At 37.6% G+C, this 24534-nt stretch overlaps 3 protein-coding genes across 3 annotated transcripts; all 3 read left to right on the top strand.

Moving 5' to 3' along the window:
- The first annotated feature begins 4217 nt into the window (after nt 1-4217).
- LOC123306930 lies at nt 4218-5372 on the top strand. Its single transcript, XM_044889132.1, has one exon. It carries the CDS (start codon nt 4248-4250, stop codon nt 5370-5372), a length of 1125 nt encoding a protein of 374 aa, XP_044745067.1. The 5' UTR covers nt 4218-4247.
- A 3208-nt stretch (nt 5373-8580) lies between these two features.
- Nucleotides 8581-11587, top strand: LOC123306695. Its single transcript, XM_044888814.1, has one exon. The coding sequence runs from the start codon at nt 8787-8789 to the stop codon at nt 9750-9752; it is 966 nt and encodes a 321-aa protein (XP_044744749.1). The 5' UTR covers nt 8581-8786; the 3' UTR covers nt 9753-11587.
- Nucleotides 11588-12029: 442 nt separating this feature from the next.
- LOC123306929 lies at nt 12030-24092 on the top strand. The gene is made up of 4 exons (XM_044889131.1): nt 12030-12167; nt 12222-12464; nt 18886-18928; nt 23503-24092. Exons 1-4 carry the CDS (start codon nt 12030-12032, stop codon nt 24090-24092), a joined length of 1014 nt encoding a protein of 337 aa, XP_044745066.1.
- The last annotated feature ends 442 nt before the right edge of the window (nt 24093-24534 follow it).

Genomic DNA, 24534 nt, shown 5'->3' with positions numbered 1-24534 from the left:
CAGGCACATTTTAACAGGAACATTAATCATGTCCGATGGATGGAGGGCCTATCGAAACATTGATAGGATTGGTGGGTTCATCTACGAACACCAAGTGATCATCCATGAGGAGAACTTCGTGGACCCAAATGATGCCTCCATCCACACCCAATCAGTAGAGAACATGTGGATGCGAGCTAAGAGGAAGCTTCGGAGGCAGTTCGGAACATCCGAGTCAATGTTTACATCTTACCTCCACTATTTTGTGTGGAGGAATCAGTATCCAAAGACCCAGATTTGCGAAGAATTCCTCTTAGCAGTCGCTGCCCAATACCCAGTGGCTTAGAGTGTAGTGTAGTGCTGTGGTTTTCGTGTCTCCCCTTTCCTCCCCCAAGATAGGACTTGACTTAATTAGTTTTTAGTTACTCCCCCGCCCTCCCCAAGATAGGACTTGAGTTCGTTAGTTTTGAGTTACTCCCCCCGCCCTCCCCAAGAAAGGACTTGAATTGATTAGGTTTAAGTTTCTTACTCTCTCCCTCAAGATTGGACTTGAAATTATTTTCAAGTAAATTTAATGGTTTCTCTTGAGTTGATGATATAGTGTTGGAGTAGAATACAAATTGGGCAGCAAAGTGTTGACGGATCGACAATGAGCTTGACATAAATTCAATATCTCCAAACATACAAGGATGAATGATCCCTGCATTTAATCCAGAATTATCTTCACATCGAGGTATGCACAAATTGCCATGTTTGTATTCAAGTACTCCCTTACAGGTGCCACTCCCCAATAATATGGAAAGTGTTCCGAAAAAACTGCTGTGCCTTATAGAAATGATCTTACTGGATCTACAGTTTTACTGCTCTCAATTGTATAAATCTATGTAAAACTTTTTTTATACTCTAATTGACGCTAACTCCAGGAAGAATGCTTCTTATGTGCCTTTTTTTGTGGGATTTATTGATAATAACAAATATTGCAACTAACAGTTTTACTGCTCTCAATTGTATGAAACTTTTTTATACCCTAATTGAAGCTTAATTCAGAAAGAAAACTTTTTATGTCCTTTTTTGTGTGATTTATTGATATTAGCAAATATTGCAACAAACAGTTTAACTGCTTAATTAAAATTATTTCAGAAAGGTTACTTCTTATGTGCCTCTTTTGTGTGATTTAATTCACAATTGTATTTAATTTAATAATCTTTTTACTTTAATTGAAGTTCGCATTGCCTCTATTATTTCAGTTACCTACTACAGTCGACGCTCGTTAATTCAAACCTGCGATAATTCGAACCTCTCTATAATTCAAAGCTATCACAAGTTCCCTTCAAAATCATTGCTATATAATAAAACGACGCGTTAATTCGAACTCATCGGCGTCCAACACTGTGAATATCACCAAAACTGTGAATTGTACGATGTTAAGAGGTTTCCTCTTCAAAACTGCATTACCTTTATTTTTTATCTTGCTGGAAATATTAATTCCATTTCGAAATGTACTTTGAAATTTTCTGTCCTACACTGTTATCAGGGAAAGAAAATGAAGAACGGAATGAAATGAAGAATCCATTTCATGGGTAAAATTTTCGCTTATTTTGCGAATATAATTTTGTACAGATTAAGTTCTCTCTCATCAAATAAAACTAAAATTTTCTGTAGTATTCCTTAAAATATTTATTGCTCAATAATAATAATTCCATAATTTAACTTGGATGGGAATTCCCAAACTAGCATATCATAAAATAAAATTCAATGAAACTAACTACATATATATTTCCACAATTACCGCTCAATAGAACATTAAAGGTAAGCGCACATACGACGGCATCGGACGGACGGTACGGATCGGAATAAATTACTTTCAATGGAACTGAATGGAGCAACGCACATATGTGCGGACGGCAGGCATCGCATCGCATCCGACGGAATTGAGGAACGAGAATCGAATTCCAACCGATGCGTGCTGTGCCGGCCGATCCCGACATATGTGCGATACCAATCGGAGATTGCCGCGGTATCTGCGTCATTTTCCAAGTCTCTACATGCAGCGGCTTGTACGGGTAGTCATACGAAATACGAATTCACGGCAGAAGCATGAGTTTTCAGGAGAACTTAATACTGCGCGTACAAAATTATAATGAATTGTACAATTTAAGTGACAGAAATTATAGCTACCATTTTTTTTTCGTCCTTCATCAAGTCCGGAAATAAATAAACATATTCACCAAAATCCTTCCTTTTTTTCATATGTCATGTATCCACATTCGTCTACGCTTCCTTCGCTTTTAAAACTCTTCTTCCTCCAGAACAAACGCTAGTTCCTCACCGCTTGAAGACATATTCGCAACTTATCTATTCCTCCGGCGATTCCGATGTTATATGTGCGATACCTTCATAATAATTCCGCCGCTGCCGTGCCGTTCCTTCCATGCCGTCCGACCGATGCCGATGTATGTGCGCTTACCTTTATCCGGCATCTGGATACCGTAAACGAACGATTCAGAGCAATCCGAGAGGTCGGAGGTAGTTGCCGAACGCGGTAAATATATTGTAGCCAATTCCGTTCTAACCCGAACGCACCCGAAGTTGATAATTCGCTTCTCATTTCAAGATCGCTCCCAAAGATATATTATTGCAAAATCTGGCAACAAAATCCACGAATAACGCTTTTTGCGCATGCGCAATTTGAACCTGAAATCTCACTTCTGTAAACAGCGAGTTTACCTAACCTCTGACAAAAAAATCACAGAGTGTCCAAAATTCCAGTTTGATAGACTCCTAAAAGGCGTTAAATTTAAATCAAACGAAACGAACTTCATGAGAAAATCCATACAGTCGAAGTCATACAGCTCAAATTCTATGTTTTTCAATAAAATATGTAGTGCATTTTTAAGATCAGAATAAACTAATTTTGACAACACAATATTTTCTGATGTTCTTTTTATTCTGTCCATTTTCTGAATCATTAGAAAAAGAGAAACAAAACCAACAAAAAAGTTCATTACGAACTGTACTTCCTGCTAGTTATTCGAATTCATTGCAGAAAGGAACGAATTGATAACTAATCTTTACATAGCAGACTGAGCTGTTTTCATAGTTTTAGTTTTAAAAAGTTTGGGTAATTATGCAGTTTAGAAAGAACTGCATAATAACCTTATTCCCATCAATGATATGGTCACAGTTTGAGTTTCCATTTTTCTTTATGAAATATGAATAGGTACCTATCTGAATAGCCCATACTCCTACTCTCGCTAATAAACTTTGCACAACACACAACATCCATAAAACCACAAACCGTACGCGCATACTCAGATGAAAGGAGGACACTGACGCTAGGTTATTGAGGAATAACGCATGTGAAAGAAACAGCCGACCGTGGTCGTTACCTCCGATATGAATATTCTACTCGGAGGTAACGCCGTGGTTCGCCGGCGCAACGAAAAAATCCGAATCCAACAATCATTTTATCGTGATTGGACAGGAGGCTTGCCTCCGTCACGTGGTTTTGAGTTCGGCTTCAGATTGGTCCCTGCTCTGTACATCAGGATGAGTTTGAAACAGCGTGACCATCTATAGTAGAAATCTACTTTCTTAGTAGATTTCAGGTCATCTGTGGTAGGTAAATTTTTCTCAGTAGATTTTGGTAAATTTCTGCCTTCTTTGACTATTAGGTACTAGATGGCACTACATTCGCAATTTGAGCCACTGGATTCGGTGGATCCCCTGCCTGGGGTAATAACGCAGTTTCAGCAAGTTTGTTTCCTTTATATGAGTATATGAGTATTCCAGTTTCCAGTCCAGATTAAGATTCGTGGTTCGTTAGGTATTTGTGTTTGTGATTTGTGTTAGATCAGCTTCAGAAATAATATAGTGTATTTGAAAATTTTTCAAAATGAAAAGAAAATATGCTCAACAAAGCTATAGAGCAGAGTGGGAGCAAAATAAACTATTTTCATCGTGGTTGTGTAAATCTAAAGAAGACAATGAAAGCGCTCACTGCAAGGCGTGTAATTGTAAACTTTTACCCCGCATTGCCTCTTTGAAGGAACACTTCTCTTCTGCGAAACATAAAAAATCTATGGAAGGAATTTCCGGATGTTCCCAGGTATGTTATCAGTTATTGATTTCAATTGAGTTGAGGGGTTCACACTATTAATTTATAGATCAACAAATATTTCAAGAGCAATTCAATCTCCGAAGAAGTGAAAAAAGCCGAAATCAACATTGTAGCCACCCTTGTTGAACACAACAGTCCATTCCGAGTTATGGACCATTTGAGCCAAGTTCTTAGTAAATCTTTTCACGATTCGGAGATAGCCAAGAGTTTTTCCTGTAGGAGAACAAAATCTGCTGCAATAGCATATAATGTTATTGGTAGTAGATTTGAAAAAATTTTACAAGAAGATATAAAAGGGAGTTTTTGTACATATTCAATCATAATTGATGAAAGCACAGATATTAGTACCACCAAAGTTCTTGGAATAGCAATAAAATATTTTTCGGAGAAAGATCAAATGGTGAAAACTAGATTCTTGTGTTCGGTTGATCTTCAGGGTGAAACAGCCGAACATTTATTTGGTGCTATGAAGGTTGCACTTGAAGAGAGAGATCTTCACTTTAAGAATATGATTGGATTTGCAGCCGACACCACTAACGTTATTTTTGGTGAAAAATCAGGAGTAGTTGCAAAAATCAAAGAACAAAATCCAAATTGTATTTTGGTAAAATGTGTATGCCATTCTGTGGCTCTCTCTGTCAGCTACGCTTGTAGAGTTTTACCTAGAGGTGTTGAGCAATTAGTAAAAGAAGTATATGGCTATTTTTCACAAAGTAGCAAACGACAGAGAGAGTTTCAAGAATTTCAAAGTTTCACTAATTCTGAACAGCATAAAATACTTAGGCTTTATGATATTCGTTGGCTATCATTACATGCTTGTGTAAGTAGAATTTTAGAACAGTGGTCACCTCTTCAATTATTTTTTAATGGGCAATATTTGGAAGATAAAAGGCAGCATGCTTCTTGCGAGTTTTTATTTAATGCTTTCAATGATGAGACAGTGAAGCTATATTTAAATTTTTTAGATTTCATTTTGCCTATTGCAAACAAATTCAATGTAATTTTCCAGGGAGACTATCCTGTAGTACACAGAGTATATAGAGATATATCAGAAATGTTGTCATCAATTTTGAGCTGTTACATGACATCTAATTACGTTAGAAACACCCCAATTGAAGATATTGATCCTAAATGTACTTCGCAATATTTACCACTGCAATCTTTATATTTAGGACACAAAGTTTCAACTCATTTGAACAATTGCACAGGGAAAATTTCTGTAGAAGCAATTAACGATTTTTTAACCAGGTGTCAATCTTTCCTTATAGAATGATCGGTCCAATTACAGGCGCGATTGCCCTCCAATATTATATTCAAACAATTAGCTTTTTTAGATCCTCAAGTGGCTATTTACCATGATTTTCAATCGCTTGGTCGTCTTCTTTCAAAATTTCCCAATTTAGTGGAAGAAGACGAAATACAAATGATAGATAATGAATACAGAGAAATTAAGTTAGATGTAGAAGTAGGTAACTTTTTATGCAGCAGTAGTAGTACAAGGGTATCCAACGATTCTGTAAATGCAGAAAAGTTTTGGACCATGGTCGGCAAATTGAAAAATGCTGCCAACATCGAAAAATATTTGCACATTTCAAAATTTGCTAAGCAAATGCTATGTTTGCCATTGTCAAATGTGAAATGTGAACGAATATTTTCCGAAATAAATAGAATAAAAACTAAAGATCGAAACAGATTTGTGAACAAAAATGTTGCTTCCATTTTACATGCCAAAGAAGGATTAAAAGAAGCTGGTGAATGTTGCGAATTTACTCCTGACTCAGAAATGTTAAAACTTATGAATAAAGCTTCTCTTTATGAAAATATTAATCTTACTGAGACAAATGAATAGTTGTATGTAGGTACTCTTTTATGAATTTTATGTAATCCACGTTGTTTTATGGCTTAAATATATATTTTATATTTTTTCTTTTTGTGTCAGATTTTTCTCAGGTTTAAATATCGTTAAATTTGAATGGAAAGTTATTGAATTCATTAAACAATGTTTTTGAAGACTGACGATCTCAAAGAATTATTATAGTATCCTACAAACACAAATAACAAAACCAGTGCCACCTATTGTTCAGTATCACAAATACGCGAAGAGCTTTGAGCATGCGCAAAGATGATATAGTAGATTTTAGTAGATTTCTGTCATTGTTGAAGTAGATTCGCTTTTTGAAAGGTGGTCACGCTGATTTGAAATTTTCCATTATAGCTGGTCTTGACTAGAGGAGCCGGGCTTCCGCGTTCCGATATTACCAGTGTAGAAATCTACTTTTTTAGTACATTTTCGTTATAATTTCGATATCATTAGTAGATAGAAATTGAGCAGTAGATTTTAGTAGTTTTTCGAACTTGGTAGGTAGAATTAGGGTTAGGTTGGTAGAATTCTACTTTCAAATGTAGAAGCGGTAAAACGCTGCTGTCTGAGTTAAGAAGTGGCTCCACCTACCAACAAAGGCATGAACTATGTGAGAAAATAGCCGAAATCGTATAGAAGAATAGATAGATGGCTTCTTTAATCCCGTATTCGGTATTTCCCCGGACGAGTTTTGTTGATAGATAAATTGCTTTTGCTCAGTTTTCCGTTGTCCTTGACAAACTGGTCGCAAATTCTTCCGAAGTGAATATTTTGAAGTTTTTTGTTTTGTGTTATTATTAGTTTATTTGTTGATTATGAAGAGAGTTTATAATCAGTCTTACCGAACTGATTGGGAACAAAATCCCATGTTTTCTTCTTGGCTTTGCAAATCTAAAGAGTCAAGAACCGAAATGGCTCATTGTAAGGCATGTAAGTGCGATATTCTATGCGAACATTCTAATTCAGCGAAACATCAACGTCATATAATTGGATTAACAGGCTCGTCCTCGGTAAGTGGAATAACATCTTTTTAAATTTTTTCGAACATGTTCGATTTCTAGATTGACAAGTTTTTTAAGAAGACATCTCTAGATGATGAAGTCAAAAAGGCTGAAATGAAAATTGTGGCCGTACTTTTGGAGCATAATATTCCATTCCGAGCCATGGACCATATAAGTGAAGTGATAAATAGTGTGTTTCAAAATCCTGAGGTCGCTGAAAACTTTTCATGCAAAAGATCAAAGTCTGCTGCTATAGCAGCTATGTTCTCGGAAAAGGCTTTAAGGATGCTCTATTGGAAGAGCTTAGAGAGGAAAATAATAAGTTTTCGATAATTATAGATGAAAGCACAGACATAAGCACAACGAAAACTATGGCTGTAGCTATCAAGTTTTTTTCCAAAAAAAAATCTGCTGTGAAAACAAGTTTCCTGAGGAGGAGGAAATAGGGGGGACGGATGAAGAAGTTGAACATGAGGAACCAGCGTCGGTTTTACGGAGATCCACTAGGATCAGACGCCCTCCCAACCGGTTGTCTTATGATTAAGATGAAAGTTTTAATGTTTTGCGTATTCCCGCACGGAGTGGTTTAGATACCACTAGAGTGTGACGCCCCCACGGTCCGAGTCGTAAGCCATAGAGTCCGTTTTTTTTTTGGGGGGGTCTATGGCTTAGCATCTCTGCCATTTTTTTTTTCTCCTTTTCTTTCACTACCTCTCCAGGGGGGGTTCCTCAATATCGGGGGGTCCCATTTATGCTATTCCGGTCTTTGGCTTACTTTTGGGGAATCTGTTGCTATGAATTTTGTACCTCGCGAAATAATACTGCTTGTAGGATATCCTTGTCCCATCTCACTTACCTCGCTTGGGGTCTGAATTTTGTACCACTCGAAATAATATTGCTTGTAGGAAATCCTCGTTCCATCTGTCTTCGTGAACTGGATGAGTGGAGTGTTCTCATCATCGACGTCGTCTATCCTATGGGTCTTGTTGTTGTAATGCGTGAGCACCACATTCCTGCTGCCCCCTCTCGCTGCAGGCGAGAAGTAAATCGTAGCAGTTGTCTTTTCGCATGACTTTGAAGCACAGATCGACGTTCATCATTGTCTTCTGCTCGTGCTGTCTGATCGATGTGAAGAAACCGGGCCGGATTCGGATGGGATGATTCGGTATATCCTCGATGGCAGTGGCATCGTGGTGGTTCTTCTGTGTGGGTTCGAGGCGCATAGGGTGCAGGCATTTCCTGATGATAATATTGAAGACCTGAATGTAGGTCCAGTCTCCCCACGCGAGCACTCCTGATTGTTTTATGGTAATTTGGACATTTCCGAAAGCTTCATCGTTAACGATGAAATCCTTGTTCCATCTTACGCAACTTTGCTTGTTCTTCTGGTGTCTCTCCATTTTCTGCCTTCTGTGTTGTTATTTGTTAGGTTATTTTTGTACGTTCCGGTTACTCGGGGCAAGTGAATTGATAGTAGAGAGACCTCAAATTGTGGAGGGTAGGGGGGGGGGGGGAGAAGATGGCGGATGCAGACGTTAGGGGAGTAGTTGCTATATGCTAGGAAGTGAGGAACTCCCGAAGAGAGAGGGGGAGGGTAAGGAACCCAATAAACACACACACACGTGTATTATACGTTTATATGTGGTGGGGGGCGTTGATTCAAGGTTACTCGTTGAATTTTGTAACGTTATTTCGAAACCTAAATTCCACCATAGGTTGATTTCACATATAATCAACGTTTATGATCAAGCTGGTTACTGAATCCACTAACATGAAACGTTGTTATTTTAGTGCACCCTCAACGTGTATTCAATAGGAATAGGGCATGGTGAAGACCGACGGGACTTGTAAAGGGACCACATACCAAGAAAATGGGCAAACATGGCAGGACGTCGTTATAACTGCATCAGTGAAGATAAGGGTCTCTGATTATGAAGCTAGGGTGAAAATAGATAAGAACGAGATAAGTCTTTTGGGGGGCGTTACGTGCCCATATTTGAAGGGATACTGTTTTGACACTACCTTAGGTGAAGTAACCTGGGAAAACGAACCATTGGCTACTTGTGAAGAGGCGCTGAGCTTGCTCTACCACGGTCAAGCTGATCTAGTTTCCAATCGGGTCACCAGCGAACAGATTCTGGTCATAGAAGATAGTACAAAAGTATTTGCTGTAACATTAATCAAAAAGGTGGTAACAAGTCAGATAGAGATTTGGCAAACAGAACATCCTAGAATTTTGGTTTGGCAAGAGGCCCGAAGAGATCGAATCCGACCCAAAATGAACATCCTACCTCACAACGCTGACTTGATGGCATACGTAAATAGCAAATTTTTATACGTGGAACAGGCGTACACTAGAAAATTGGACCAACTATACACGGACACAGTCTACAGGCGGTGTCTTTTGCAACGAGAGATACTGAGAAAACGATTACTCATGGCCCCTTCGGTACCGAACACGTTGAGTCAACTAGTGAAAGAACATGGAGGATACGTAGGAAGAGTGTTAGGTGAAGTACTGTATATTATGCGGTGCGTCCCTCGCACAGTAATAGTGAGACGAGCTGAGAAATGCTATAACGAATTGCCTATTTTGGTCAACAATCAGTCAAAATTCATGGCGCCCGTCACCAGAATTATACAGACATATGCTGAAGAAGTGGATTGCAATGGCCTTATGCCCCCCCTTCACAAAATAGACGACCAATGGATGGGATTAAGCCCCTACCCGACTATAAAGCGTTTCGCGAAAAAACCCAGGGTGTTCGGAAGAAAAAAGTTGACTTCGTAGTTGTACTTGAACTGTGATTAGGCGGAACAATAATAAGATGTGGTTGTAACTGTAATATAAAGGTTATTCCAGAAGCGAAGGGTTAGGCTTAGGGAACAACGATACGAGAGGATGGCAGGAAGCGTAGCAACCAGGGGACTAAGCGGAAAGTGTGCGCGAAAGTGAAATAGCAATTCCGTAAAGTGAAAGGACTCCATGCTGGAGATAGTGGGGTATTTTGGAAAAGTGCTAGAAGGGATGAAAAGACTGCTTGATTAAATAATTGTAGCGCAGCATTTTTGTTTTTGTTTGTTTCATTTTTTTGAGGGTACCTCAGCTCTTTTAATTTTGTTAACACAGCTAAGAGGTACCGGAAGAGTTCTGAATTTTGCTTATATTTTGTGCGAAGAACATACCACCTCAGTCGTTTAGAACAGTAGTAGGTTAAGTAATAGGGAAGGAACTATGAATTGCGAGATGAATTCTTTTATGCAACATAATCTTGTGAATGTTAGTCTTAGGGTAGTGTAAGATGATGGACTTTGGACGGATATATGATAATTAGGAAAAGTTGTGGCATCCAATGCCAAAACTTTTTAAAAGGGGGGTGTATTGTAATAAATCGGAATAAGAAATTCTAATTAATTTGGAATAATTTAAACGAGGTATCACTGGAACCTTCATACATTGTTGCAGCCGTGCGGCAGAGGCGATTTTTAGTTGGAAATACGATACTTTGAGGCGCTTGAGATCAGACGGTATTAAGTCGTGGGAATTTAAATAATAACCAGTTCAATAAGAGTTGAAAGAGTTAGTGTTGCTCAGTCAGAAAATCGGCAGATATTTGATACCCTACGTTTTCAGAGAGCAACCGGCGATCGGCGGCCTATGTAATTGATTCCAACATCCGGTGATAGGGACTTCGGAACAAGTGAAAATGGTTAGTTATGTAGATTAAGAAAGATTTATCAGTTTGGAGACCCCGAGAGGAAAACAGTTCTCAGAATGCCGAAATTTTCTTGTAACCGCCGAGCCTGGGAACGCTGATTTTTCAACTCAGCAAGAATGATCGTCCAATGAATTCGATTTTGGGACGTTTTGGTACCACCCATAGGGTGGGAGAGAAAGACTGAGGAAAAAGTACCTCGGAAAAAGTTAGTCAGTCTCAGTCGGTCCGGGGACGTGATCTGTAAAATATCGAAAGATATACCCCTTCGAGTCGGTACGGAATAGTAGAGAAGTTATAAGTCTTTTGTAGAGTCAGTCAGTATGGAAAGAGTATAGAGAAGTATAGAATAATTAGGTTGGCACGAAGTAAGAGAAAAACTAGAGGTAGATCACGGAATAGAATCGGAGACTAGGTCGGCTCATAAATTTAGAAAAGTTGCGTATAAAGAAAAGTCCAGTCCTTTGTTTTTGTTGATTTTGTTCAAGTAGAAACGGAACATCAGGAATTCTGGAATTAGGTAGAGAACGGAAATAATTTGGAACTGAAGTCAGTTTATCGGTAATCAGTAAAGTAGTATTCGAGGAGTGATCGTTGATTTTTGATTTGTAGTAAAACCACATATCGAATTGTGTTGAGATTTTGGATAGGGAAACTCAAAGCGAAAAACGTTTGCGACGGAAAAGTGCGGGAAGTTCGGTTAAGTGTAGAGAATTCGCCGATTGGTGCGGGTAAAGTCTGGTGTCGAAAAGTTTTCATCGGCAGCATCATACAAATAGCAGTCGCAGAAAAAAGAGAAAGTTCCAATTCTTTTATTCGTCCAGAGTCTTGAAAGCCCCTCTAAAAAATTCATTGATTAAGTATTGATTAATATTGCGAGCTAAATTGGGAAGTTGAATTTTAACCCAAGATTTTTGGTAACAATAAAATATGTTTTATTGTTTTGCGCTCATTTGCATAGGTTTAAAAAATTGAAGATTTTTTTTGTTGGTCGTCTTCGACCGAGTACGTATTTGTGGAGAAGTTCTAATTTTATTTTGCCAATAGATTTATTTGTTAAAGTTTTTCATGAGTTTCATTTAAACTTCTCTCCAGAAAAAAAAAATATATATCAACTTCAAGACCTGTCCTTCGTGCGACGGGCCGGATCCACATTTTTTCCCCTTTCGAGGGCATTCGATTTGTGTATTTAACATATAAAAATAATCACCCCATGACCAGTGGAAAGCCGCTCTTCCACTGATCAAAATACGGGGTGCATTATTACACTGGTGACAGCGGTGGGACCCCCTGGCCAACAGAAGACTCTCGCCAGTCCGGCCAGTCTAAAACGAAGGTTTTACTGGCCAAAAATGCGGACGGACGTTATCAAGTATTGTACCAGCTGCGATGCTTGTAATAGAAGGAAGACGTCGCCTCACCAGAAGAAAGCACCACTGCAACGGTTCACTTCAACGATCGAACCCTGGGAATTGACATCGATGGATATTGTAGGGCCATTAGTACCATCTTTTAATAGGAACCGTTATATTCTTACCTTCCAGGATTACTTTACGAAGTATGTAGAGGCAATACCAGTACCGGATCTGAAGGCGGATACAATAGCTCGAGCTTTTGTGGAAAATGTCATCGTTCGACATGGCACCCCGCAGAAATTATTAACTGATAGGGGGACAAATTTTATGTCAAGTTTATTTAAGGAAGTATGCGGCATTTCAAGGATACGAAAAATTCAAACTTCGAGTTACGCACCTACTTCGAATGGACAAATTGAGAGGATGCATAGGGTATTAAAGGATATGTTATCACATTATATAAGTAGGGATTAAAGGGATTGGGATAGTTGGATACCATTCGTTTCAATGGCATATCGGGGAAATGTTCATTCCACCACGGGTTATAGTCCATTCTTCCTCCTTCATGGGAGAGAACAAGTACTGCCGATCGATAGTTTTATAAAATCGGGCAGGGTCAGGTACGATTATGACGAAAATTACGCTTCGGAATTAAAGGAAAGGTTAAGAAGGGTGTTTCCGCATTTATTATTTTCTTGATTTTCTTTGCGTGAAAACATAAGGCGAACATCTGTCGATATCGTATCCACAAGATCGCGTGTGAATTCAGTATTGTCTCGATTGTTCTGAGTTGAGGATATCGCTGTTTTATTATTATAGTTTAGATTATTATAGTTTTTCACCCGCTCTTGAAATTCTGCTAAATTCATAGAAATTACCGCGAATATTAGAATAGAAACACCCGCTATATCAAAACTTTAGTTTCACCCGCTATTCACTATAGATTTGCTCGCAATAGTAGTTAGTGCTGCTAGTGTCTCCTGTTTTTTTGTGTGGAAGACAAGAAACGAAATAGAGGAAAGGGTGCTTGGTGAAGCCCTTCGCTCCTTTCTATCCTACAACCCAACCTTTATCCAGTGATTCACGAAGGGTAACATACGCTAGCAAGGATTTGGTTTTTGGTGAGTTGAATTCTCAGCAATTTCCACATTATTTATTAAAAACTATACAGTCCATTGTAATTCGCCAAAACATTATTGGTCCTTCGGGCCGGATAGTGTGTAAGTTGCTGGAATTCAATTTCATTCATTTGAATTTCGTTGATTTTATTGAATTTATTCTATATTTCACGATTGGAATTTCAACTCTTCATTTCTTGTGGGTTCGAGTTGACAGATGTTCTAACATTCAACGCATTCAAAATCTGGTTTTTGTGTTCACATATGCTGTTAATATTATTGAACCTGATTTCATTTTCCATTTGATCGAATTTAAATTAAGTATGTCGAAATCAGAACCTCAGATGGAGACTAAAAACAATAAACTAAAAGTCTTAGAATCAAGAAAAAAAATGTTGTTCCAACGTTTCCAGAAACTGTACGATTATACAAAAAGTCTGGATAATCCAAAAATTCTGGAATATTTCAAGGTTGGCTTGAATAATTTGGAGAAATCGAAGACTCAATTGTTGGAAGTAGTTGATGAGATCAATTTACTGAGTGTAGAATGTTTAACCGGTGTGAATACAGCGGCCAAAGATAGCAGACCAAATCTCCGGAAACACCCGAACGCCCGGACCAGTGGCGTCCGGATCGATTCAGTTTTATCATACGAATTCGATGTATAACGGGAGGAATAGTGGGAATATCAGTGGAATCAAGATTTTCTATATTTGATCAATTAATTCTTCAAGGAATGAAGTCATCTGGGAAATTCACCTTTAGAATCGGACTAGTTTTTATTCACGGCACGTAAATTTATCAATGTCGGCATGAAGAAAATGGATAATGGATACCAGGAATATACTGTATCCACCAAATTTGAATAAAAAGTATTTCTAGGCAATATCATTAATTAGCGAAAAAAAAGTTGACTTCCGATGGGCTTCAGGGGTTGAATTTTCAACCCTTAACAGTAATGGTCGTATTTCGAAGTGAAGGCGTGATCCTTGCATAACCAAATTTGCAGTAAATATTCTTCCTAGCAATATCATTAATAAGCAAAAAAAAAATTTGACTTCCGATGGGATTCAGGGGTTGAACTTTCAACCCTTATAGGTAATGGTCGTATTTCGAAGTGAAGGCGTGATCCTTGCATAACCAAATTTGCAGTAAATATTCTTCAGGTCAATATCATTAATTAGCGAAAAAAAAATTTGACTTCCGATGGGATTCAGGGGTTGAATTTTCAACCCTTAACAGTAATGGTCGTATTTCGAAGTGAAGGCGTGATCCTTGCATAACCAAATTTGCAGTAAATATTCTTCCTAGCAATATCATTAATAAGCAAAAAAAAAATTTGACTTCCCATGGGATTCAGGGGTTGAACTTTCAACCCTTATAGGTAATGGTCGTATTTCGAAGTGAAGGCGTGATCCTTGCATAATCAAATTTGCAGTAAATATTCTTCAGGTCAATATCATTAATTAGCGAAAAAAAAATTTGACTTCCGATGGGATTCAGGGGTTGAATTTTCAACCCTTAACAGTAATGGTCGTATTTCGACGGGAAGGCGTGATCCTTGCATAACCAAATTTGCAGTAAATATTCTTCCTAGCAATATCATTAATAAGCAAAAAAAAAATTTGACTTCCGATGGGATTCAGGGGTTGAATTTTCAACCCTTAACAGTAATGGTCGTATTTCGAAGTGAAGGCGTGATCCTTGCATAACCAAATTTGGAGTAAATATTCTTCCTAGCAATATCATTAATAAGCAAAAAAAAAATTTGACTTCCGATGGGATTCAGGGGTTGAACTTTCAACCCTTATAGGTAATGGTCGTATTTCGAAGTGAAGGCGTGATCCTTGCATAACCAAATTTGCAGTAAATATTCCTCCTAGCAATATCATTAATAAGCGAAAAAAAAATTTCACTTCCGATGGGATTCAGGGGTTGAATTTTCAACCCTTAACAGTAATGGTCGTATTTCGACGGGAAGGCGTGATCCTTGCATAATCAAATTTGCAGTAAATATTCTTCAGGTTAATATCATTAATTAGCGAAAAAAAAATTTGACTTCCGATGGGATTCAGGGGTTGAATTTTCAACCCTTAACAGTAATGGTCGTATTTCGAAGTGAAGGCGTGATCCTTGCATAACCAAATTTGCAGTAAATATTCTTCCTAGCAATATCATTAATAAGCAAAAAAAAAATTTGACTTCCGATGGGATTCAGGGGTTGAACTTTCAACCCTTATAGGTAATGGTCGTATTTCGAAGTGAAGGCGTGATCCTTGCATAACCAAATTTGCAGTAAATATTCCTCCTAGCAATATCATTAATAAGCGAAAAAAAAATTTCACTTCCGATGGGATTCAGGGGTTGAATTTTCAACCCTTAACAGTAATGGTCGTATTTCGACGGGAAGGCGTGATCCTTGCATAATCAAATTTGCAGTAAATATTCTGCAGTTCAATATCATTAATTAGCGAAAAAAAAATTTGACTTCCGATGGGATTCAGGGGTTGAATTTTCAACCCATCGGAAGTCAAATTTTTTTTTGCTTATTAATGATATTGCTAGGAAGAATATTTACTGCAAATTTGGTTATGCAAGGATCACGCCTTCACTTCGAAATACGACCATTACTGTTAAGGGTTGAAAAATCAACCCCTGAATCCCATCGGAAGTCAAATTTTTTTTTCGCTAATTAATGATATTGACCTGAAGAATATTTACTGCAAATTTGATTATGCAAGGATCACGCCTTCCCGTCGAAATACGACCATTACTGTTAAGGGTTGAAAATTCAACCCCTGAATCCCATCGGAAGTCAAATTTTTTTTTCGCTAATTAATGATATTGACCTGAAGAATATTTACTGAAAATTTGGTTATGCAAGGATCACGCCTTCACTTCGAAATACGACCATTACTGTTAAGGGTTGAAAATTCAACCCCTGAATCCCATCGGAAGTCAAATTTTTTTTTTGCTTATTAATGATATTGCTAGGAAGAATATTTACTGCAAATTTGGTTATGCAAGGATCACGCCTTCACTTCCAAATACGACCATTACTGTTAAGGGTTGAAAATTCAACCCCTGAATCCCATCGGAAGTAAAATTTTTTTTTCGCTAATTAATGATATTAACCTGAAGAATATTTACTGCAAATTTGGTTATGCAAGGATCACGCCTTCACTTCGAAATACGACCATTACTGTTAAGGGTTGAAAATTCAACCCCTGAATCCCATCGGAAGTCAAATTTTTTTTTTGCTTATTAATGATATTGCTAGGAAGAATATTTACTGCAAATTTGGTTATGCAAGGATCACGCCTTCACTTCCAAATACGACCATTACTGTTAAGGGTTGAAAATTCAACCCCTGAATCCCATCGGAAGTAAAATTTTTTTTTCGCTAATTAATGATATTAACCTGAAGAATATTTACTGCAAATTTGGTTATGCAAGGATCACGCCTTCACTTCGAAATACGACCATTACTGTTAAGGGTTGAAAATTCAACCCCTGAATCCCATCGGAAGTCAAATTTTTTTTTCGCTAATTAATGATATTGACCTGAAGAATATTTACTGCAAATTTGGTTATGCAAGGATCACGCCTTCACTTCGAAATACGACCATTACCTATAAGGGTTGAAAATTCAACCCCTGAATCCCATCGGAAGTCAAATTTTTTTTTCGCTAATTAATGATATTGACCTGAAGAATATTTACTGAAAATTTGATTATGCAAGGATCACGCCTTCCCGTCGAAATACGACCATTACTGTTAAGGGTTGAAAATTCAACCACTGAATCCCATCGGAAGTCAAATTTTTTTTTCGCTAATTAATGATATTGACCTGAAGAATATTTACTGCAAATTTGGTTATGCAAGGATCACGCCTTCACTTCGAAATACGACCATTACCTATAAGGGTTGAAAGTTCAACCCCTGAATCCCATCGGAAGTCAAATTTTTTTTTTGCTTATTAATGATATTGCTAGGAAGAATATTTACTGCAAATTTGGTTATGCAAGGATCACGCCTTCACTTCGAAATACGACCATTACCTATAAGGGTTGAAAGTTCAACCCCTGAATCCCATCGGAAGTCAAATTTTTTTTTTGCTTATTAATGATATTGCTAGGAAGAATATTTACTGAAAATTTGATTATGCAAGGATCACGCCTTCCCGTCGAAATACGACCATTACTGTTAAGGGTTGAAAATTCAACCCCTGAATCCCATCGGAAGTCAAATTTTTTTTTCGCTAATTAATGATATTGACCTGAAGAATATTTACTGCAAATTTGATTATGCAAGGATCACGCCTTCCCGTCGAAATACGACCATTACTGTTAAGGGTTGAAAATTCAACCCCTGAAGCCCATCGGAAGTCAACTTTTTTTCGCTAATTAATGATATTGCCTAGAAATACTTTTTATTCAAATTTGGTGGATACAGTATATTCCTGGTATCTTAGCATTATCCATTTTCTCCATGCCGACATTGATAAATTTACGTGCCGTGAATAAAAACTAGTCCGATTCTAAAGGTTAATTTCCCAGATGACTTCATTCCTTGAAGAATTAATTGATCAAATATAGAAAATCTTGATTCCACTGATATTCCCACTATTCCTCCCGTTATACATCGAATTCGTATGATAAAACTGAATCGGTCCGGACGCCACTGGTCCGGGCGTTCGGGTGTTTCCGGAGATTTGGTCTGCTATCTTTGGCCGCTGTATTCACACCGGTGAATGTTTACCAGAGTATGTTCCTTCCTATCAAGTAATTGAAGCAGCAGACGATTTATATTGTCACATTATAGAGGCTTCTAAAAGAATATCTACGAATGAAACTAATGTAAGTTCTTTATCCGCAATGAAAGCACAACCAAGATTGCCGAAAATTGATTTGGTGGAATTTTCTGGTGATCCTAAAATGTGGCCAATTTTTTATCAAAATTTCAAAAGCTGTGTTCATGAAAATTCTGATTTAGATGACACATGCAAAATTCATTATTTGCTTGGGAAATTACGCGGACGAGCTCAAACTTTGTGCTCTGGCATCTCACCAGTAGCAGAAAATTATGAAACAATTTGGAAAGTATTAGTAGACACTTTTCAAGATGAACGCCTTCTAGCTGCTACATATTTCAAATCTATAGTTGATTTCAAACAATTGAATATAGAATCCGCAAATAATTTGAATTCATTTTTAGAAAAATTTGATGTAGCCGTTAGTGCTCTTAAGCAGCTTTCGTTGAAGAATCTTGCTGATTTTTTGCTTGTTTCTATAGCGTTATCAAAATTAGATCCTAATACACAAAGGCTTTTTGAGATGTCTTTGGCATCGAATGAAATTCCATCTTATGATAGCCTTATAAAGTTCGTTCAAAAACAATCGAAAGTTTTGAGTAGAACCTCTACTCATGCCAGTAGTTCCACCCAGTCAAAATCGCCTGGGCCGAAACCTAAAGGCTCATATTCTTATGCCAGCGCTAGTTCTGTTTCAGATAAAATAGTACAGTATCCTTGTCCTATCTGCGGAGAAAATAGCCATTTGATAACCAAATGTCATCGATTTTTGAAGCTTTCGCCAAACGAAAGATATAAATTGACAAGAGAAAAAATCTTATGTTTAAATTGTTTGAGTAGCAAACATAAAATAAGTCAATGTAAATCTTTAAATTCTTGTAGTGTTTGCAAGAATAAACATCATTCTCTTTTACATTTCAAGAAAGAAACTCCAAAAGAAGCAAAACCTATCGTTACTGCAGAAGGTAATGTTTCTCAAAGTGGTGTAAGTTTAGTGGTAGCTGATAGTATTAATCGGAAAATGGATATTTCGCATAATTATGACAGAATCACTTTATTACCTACAGCTGAGGTAATGATTAAAGTAGATGATAGGTTAGAAAAAATCCGAGTTCTTTTAGATAGTGGTAGTCAGGATAATTTTCTCTCAACTGAATGTTGCAAGCATTTGAAAATTCCGTTCTCAAAAAGAGATATTAAGGTAACTGGGATAGGAAATATTACTACACCTATAAGGGGCATTGCTCAAGACCTAACAATATTCTCACGCTTCAATGAAAGATTCCAAATAACATTAGATGCATTAGTTATAGATAATCTTACCTCAAAACTACCATCATACGATATACCATTGGAGGATTTAAGTTTCATTGACAATTTGCCTCTAGCGGATAGTAGATTTAGCCATTCTGAGAAAATTGATGGTATTTTAGGTGCAGCAATTTTCGTTGGAATTCTGAAGGGGGATAAAATAATTGACCGCTCAGATAGCTTATTCGCTCTTAACACTTCCTTCGGTTATGTTATTAGTGGAAAATTTTCTTCATGCAACAAAACCAACTTGCCGCTTTATTCCAATTCGTTTCACATAGTTGTTGATAATTTCGCTTTAGAAAAATTATTGAAACATTTCATAAAACTCGAAGAAGTTCCAGAAAAGGAACATTTTAGCTCTGATGATTTAGCTTGCGAAGATTTATTCAAAGCAACTTACTCTAGGGAACCTTCAGGAAGGTATAAAGTAGCTCTCCCTTTCAAAATAGATCCCTCCAATCTAGGAGATTCGTTCACTTCTGCTTTGAAAAGGTTTTTAACTTTAGAAAAGAGACTGTCCTCGTCATTAGACTTGTAGGAGAAATATAGTGAAGTTTTTCGAGATTACTTGAATCAGGGTCATATGAAAAAGTTTTCAACTTTAGATGAAACTTTTGATGTTTCTACTCTCGCACCGCACTATTTCATTCCGCATCACGCTATTTTTAAAAATTCCACTACGACTCCGGTCAGAGTCGTATTCGATGCTAGCCTGAAAACAAATCCAAACTCCCTTTCGTTGAACGATTGCTTGTTTGCAGGCCCTAGACTGAAAATAGATATAGTGCAACTCTTTTTGAATTTTCGAATTTTCGAAATAGCTATCATTGCTGATTTATGTCAAATGTATAGACAGGTGAAATTATTTGAGGACCATCACCGATTTCAAAGGATATTGTGGCGCTTTTTCACCCGAAGAATCAGTTGACATCTATGAATTGACTACAGTTGCCTTCGGCGTGAAGGCCTCGCCGTTTTTAGCTTTGCGAGTAGTTCAACAGTTAGCTTCCGATGAATCACAAAAATTTCCACTCGCTTCAAAGATAGCTTCCAGAGATTTGTATGTGGATGATTTAGCCACTAGTGTGGATAATATAGATGATGCAAAACTCTTGTTTTCTGAACTTACTGATATGTTTAGGTCAGGAGGTTTCCAAATTACAAAGTGGCATACTAATTCGGAGGAATTATTATCGAATATTCCTATAGAACAACGTTCTTCGATTTTTCAGTTCAACGATGAGAGTGAAATGGTGAAAGTATTGGGTATTCGGTGGGATTCGGAGGCGGATTCATTGTCTTTTAGTATAAAAAACTTTTTGGTTGAAGAAAAGATACTCAGCAAACGTGTAATTCTTTCAAAAATAAGTAGAATTTTCGATCCACTGGGCATTTTGGGTCCGGTTATTTTATATGCCAAGTTATTTATTCGGCAATTGTGGGCTTTGAAAGTGGATTGGGATTCCAATCTTCCAAGTAATTTAATAGATAGATGGAGAAAATTTGAAACAGAAATTCCGCTTTTAAAAAATATTTCTATTCCTAGATGGTTAGGAGCAAACAATAACATTTGCATTTCATTGATTGGTTTCGCAGACGCATGCAGTGGTTCATACGGTGCTGCCATTTACTCACGCATAGTTGTTGGTCAACAAGTTTATGTAAATTTAATTTATTCTAAATCAAAAGTAGCTCCTTTAAAAGTAATATCAATTCCAAGACTGGAACTTTGCGCTGCTTTGTTGTTGTCCAAATTAATGAAGTATGTAGAATCCGTATATCGCGCCAGAGGTAAAGTTGAAAGAATATATGCCTGCAGTGATTCGCAGATCGCATTAGCTTGGATTTCGAGTTCACCTCATAGATGGCAAACATTTGTGGCTAATCGCGTATCATTAATCCAAACCAACATTTCTAGAGGAAATTGGTTTTTCGTTCAGGGCCGTGAAAATGTGGCTGATATTATTTCAAGAGGAATGTATCCCCGCGAATTCATAGAAAATAAGGAGGTTTGGCTCTCAGGTCCGAAATGGTTAAAGGAAGACATTGAAAAGTGGCCTTTAGTAGGTATTAAAAATTTAGAGTTGCCTAATGATCTGCCTGAAAAACAGAAACTCACTTTCGTTTCTATAGTTGAAACTTCAGAGAATATTTTCTATTCTCTTATTTACAAATTTTCATCATTCCGAAGGTTATGTAACACTATGGTTTTCGTATTACGATTCACCAAATTGTTACCCTATCGGAAAGAGATCGATATTTCTGATCTAGATGAAGCAGAAAAATATTTCATCAAAATACTACAGAAAATACGGTTTGCGGATCTTTTGTTGTGTTTGAAAAAAGGAGGAATAATTCCCTCAAATTTTAGGAATTTGTCTCCATTCCTGGATAAAGATAAAATTATTCGTGTAGGAGGCCGAATCTCAAATGCAGAAATAGGTTACAATCATAGACATCCTTATCTTCTTCCAAAAAACGAACATTTCGTGAAAATTTTGATAGATAATTATCATAGGAAAAATTTCCATACTGGTTCACATTTACTGCATTCTTTGATAAGGACAAAATATTGGATCATTTCCGCTCGTACTATGATTCGTCAGAGAGTCAGAGCTTGCAATATATGTTTCAGATTCAAACCTAAAGCTTCCTATCCATTGATGGGAAATTTACCTCCTTACCGAGTAAATATTCCGCAAAAACCATTTATAGATACCGGGGTTAATTATGCAGGTCCTTTTTCAATTACATTGACTCGACATAGAGGAGTAAAAACGCAAAAGGCTTATGTTTGTTTATTTGTCTGTTTGGCTACCAAAGCTTTACATTTAGAACTTGCGTCAGATTTATCTACTGACACATTTTTAGATTGCCTCAAAAGATTTTTGAGTAGAAGAGGCCCAATTCAGACCCTTTATTCCGATAGAGGAACGAATTTTGTAGGAGCAAAACGCCACTTAGATTCCTTGAAGAAATTCATCGCCTCAAGCGATTACACAAATTCTCTCAAAAACATTCTTATTGAGAATCAGATTAGTTGGAAGTTTAATGTTCCATTAGCGCCTCATATGGGTGGTTTATGGGAGATTAATGTCAAATCGATGAAAACCCATTTTTTTAAGGCAATAGGACATCAAATTCTTTGTTATGAGGAATTCGCTACTGTTTTGGCCCAAATAGAAGCACTTTTGAATAGTCGCCCTTTATGTGGGTATATTAGTAGTGATCCATCTGATCCTGAAATGCTCACGCCCGCTCATTTTACTTTAAATACGCTACAGTGCTTACCATCAATTGACGTCTCAGATATCTCTTTGAATAGATTAAATAGAAAGCAACTATTGGATCAAATAGTTCAGTCGTACTGGAGGCGTTGGAAGAACGAGTATTTGAGCCAACTTCAGGTACGCACGAAGTGGACAAAAAATTCAAGTCCCCTCACACTCGGAACAATAGTTGTTCTCATGAATGAAAATACTCCTGTCCTTCAATGGCCTTTAGGTATCATAGTTGAGGTTTTTCCAGGAAAAGACGGTATTGTTAGAGCCGCCTCTGTCAGAACGAAACATGGAACATATCAAAGGCCAGTTACCAAATTGTGTCCTTTGCCGACACAATGAACGCACCGCTTTTCATTTTTTTTGTAATTTTATCTTAGTTTTAATACGTTAGGTAATCATTAATAATTGGAGAATGAGTACCATTCCCCAATGGTGAGGGAGGATGTTTACGCATTTATTATTTTCTTGATTTTCTTTGCGTGAAAACATAAGGGGAACATCTGTCGATATCGTATCCAAAAGATCGCGTGTGAATTCAGTATTGTCTCGATTGTTCTGAGTTGAGGATATCGCTGTTTTATTATTATAGTTTAGATTATTATAGTTTTTCACCCGCTCTTGAAATTCTGCTAAATTCATAGAAATTACCGCGAATATTAGAATAGAAACACCCGCTATATCAAAACTTTAGTTTCACCCGCTATTCACTATAGATTTGCTCGCAATAGTAGTTAGTGCTGCTAGTGTCTCCTGTTTTTTTGTGTGGAAGACAAGAAACGAAATAGAGGAAAGGGTGCTTGGTGAAGCCCTTCGCTCCTTTCTATCCTACAACCCAACCTTTATCCAGTGATTCACGAAGGGTAACATACGCTAGCAAGGATTTGGTTTTTGGTGAGTTGAATTCTCAGCAATTTCCACATTATTTATTAAAAACTATACAGTCCATTGTAATTCGCCAAAACAAAGGGTTTATACGGAGGTATTTGAAAACACGGAAGAAGCTAAGACGACAAGAGTGAACAAGTTCAACGAACGGACGTCGGATCCGCAGTTCGAAGTAGGAGACACGGTATATGTAAGGGATAAGAGTTCAAAAAGGGGGTTATCACAAAAATTGGTAAAGAGTTGGATCGGTCCATATAGAATAACCGAAAAAATAGGCCCCGTTACTTGTAAAGTACGGAAATGTAAGGGAAGAGATGAACAAACTGTTCATGTAAATAGGTTAAAACCCTATATTAATAGGATATCGGAGGGGATAAGAGAACGGACATTAAAGAGACAGGGAGAAATTTATAGCGACTCCGACGAGACGGAACTCGTAGAGGAGGTAGAGGAAACAGAAAGGGCTCGCCCCCTAATGCTTCCATGTTGGAATAGGGTGGTGGGGCCGGATTCGGACGAGGAAGAAATGATTTTTGAGGAGGAAATAGGGGGGACGGATGAAGAGGTTGAACATGAGGAACCAGCGCCGGTTTTACGGAGATCTACTAGGATCAGACGCCCTCCCAACCGGTTGTCTTATGATTAAGATGAAAGTTTTAATGTTTTGCATACGCCCGCACGGAGTGGTTTAGATACCACTGGGGTGTGACGCCCCCACGGTCCGAGTCGTAAGCCATAGAGTCCGTTTTTTAGGGGTCTATGGCTTGGCATCTCAATTTTTTTTTACGGTTTCTCTCCTTTTTCTTTCGCTACCTCTCCAAAAGGGGGGGTTCCTCAATATTGAGGGGTCCCATGTATTTGGCTTACTTTTGGGGGAATCTCATTATCGACGTCGTCTATCCTATGGGTCTTGTTGTCCTGTTACCCTTCTCGCTGCTGGCGAGAAGCAAATCGTAGCAGTTGTCCTTTCGCATGACTTTGAGGTATAGAACGACGTTCATCATTATCTTTTGCTCGTACTGTCTGATCGAACGACGGAATCCTTGTTCCATCGTACGTAACTTTGCATGTTTTCTGGTGTCTCTCCA

Source organism: Coccinella septempunctata, chromosome 2, assembly GCF_907165205.1.
Source record: "Coccinella septempunctata chromosome 2, icCocSept1.1, whole genome shotgun sequence".
Classification (NCBI taxonomy): Eukaryota; Metazoa; Arthropoda; class Insecta; order Coleoptera; family Coccinellidae; genus Coccinella; species Coccinella septempunctata.
Note: the sequence above shows the minus strand (reverse complement) of the source record. Positions and strands in the feature narration are given on the sequence as shown.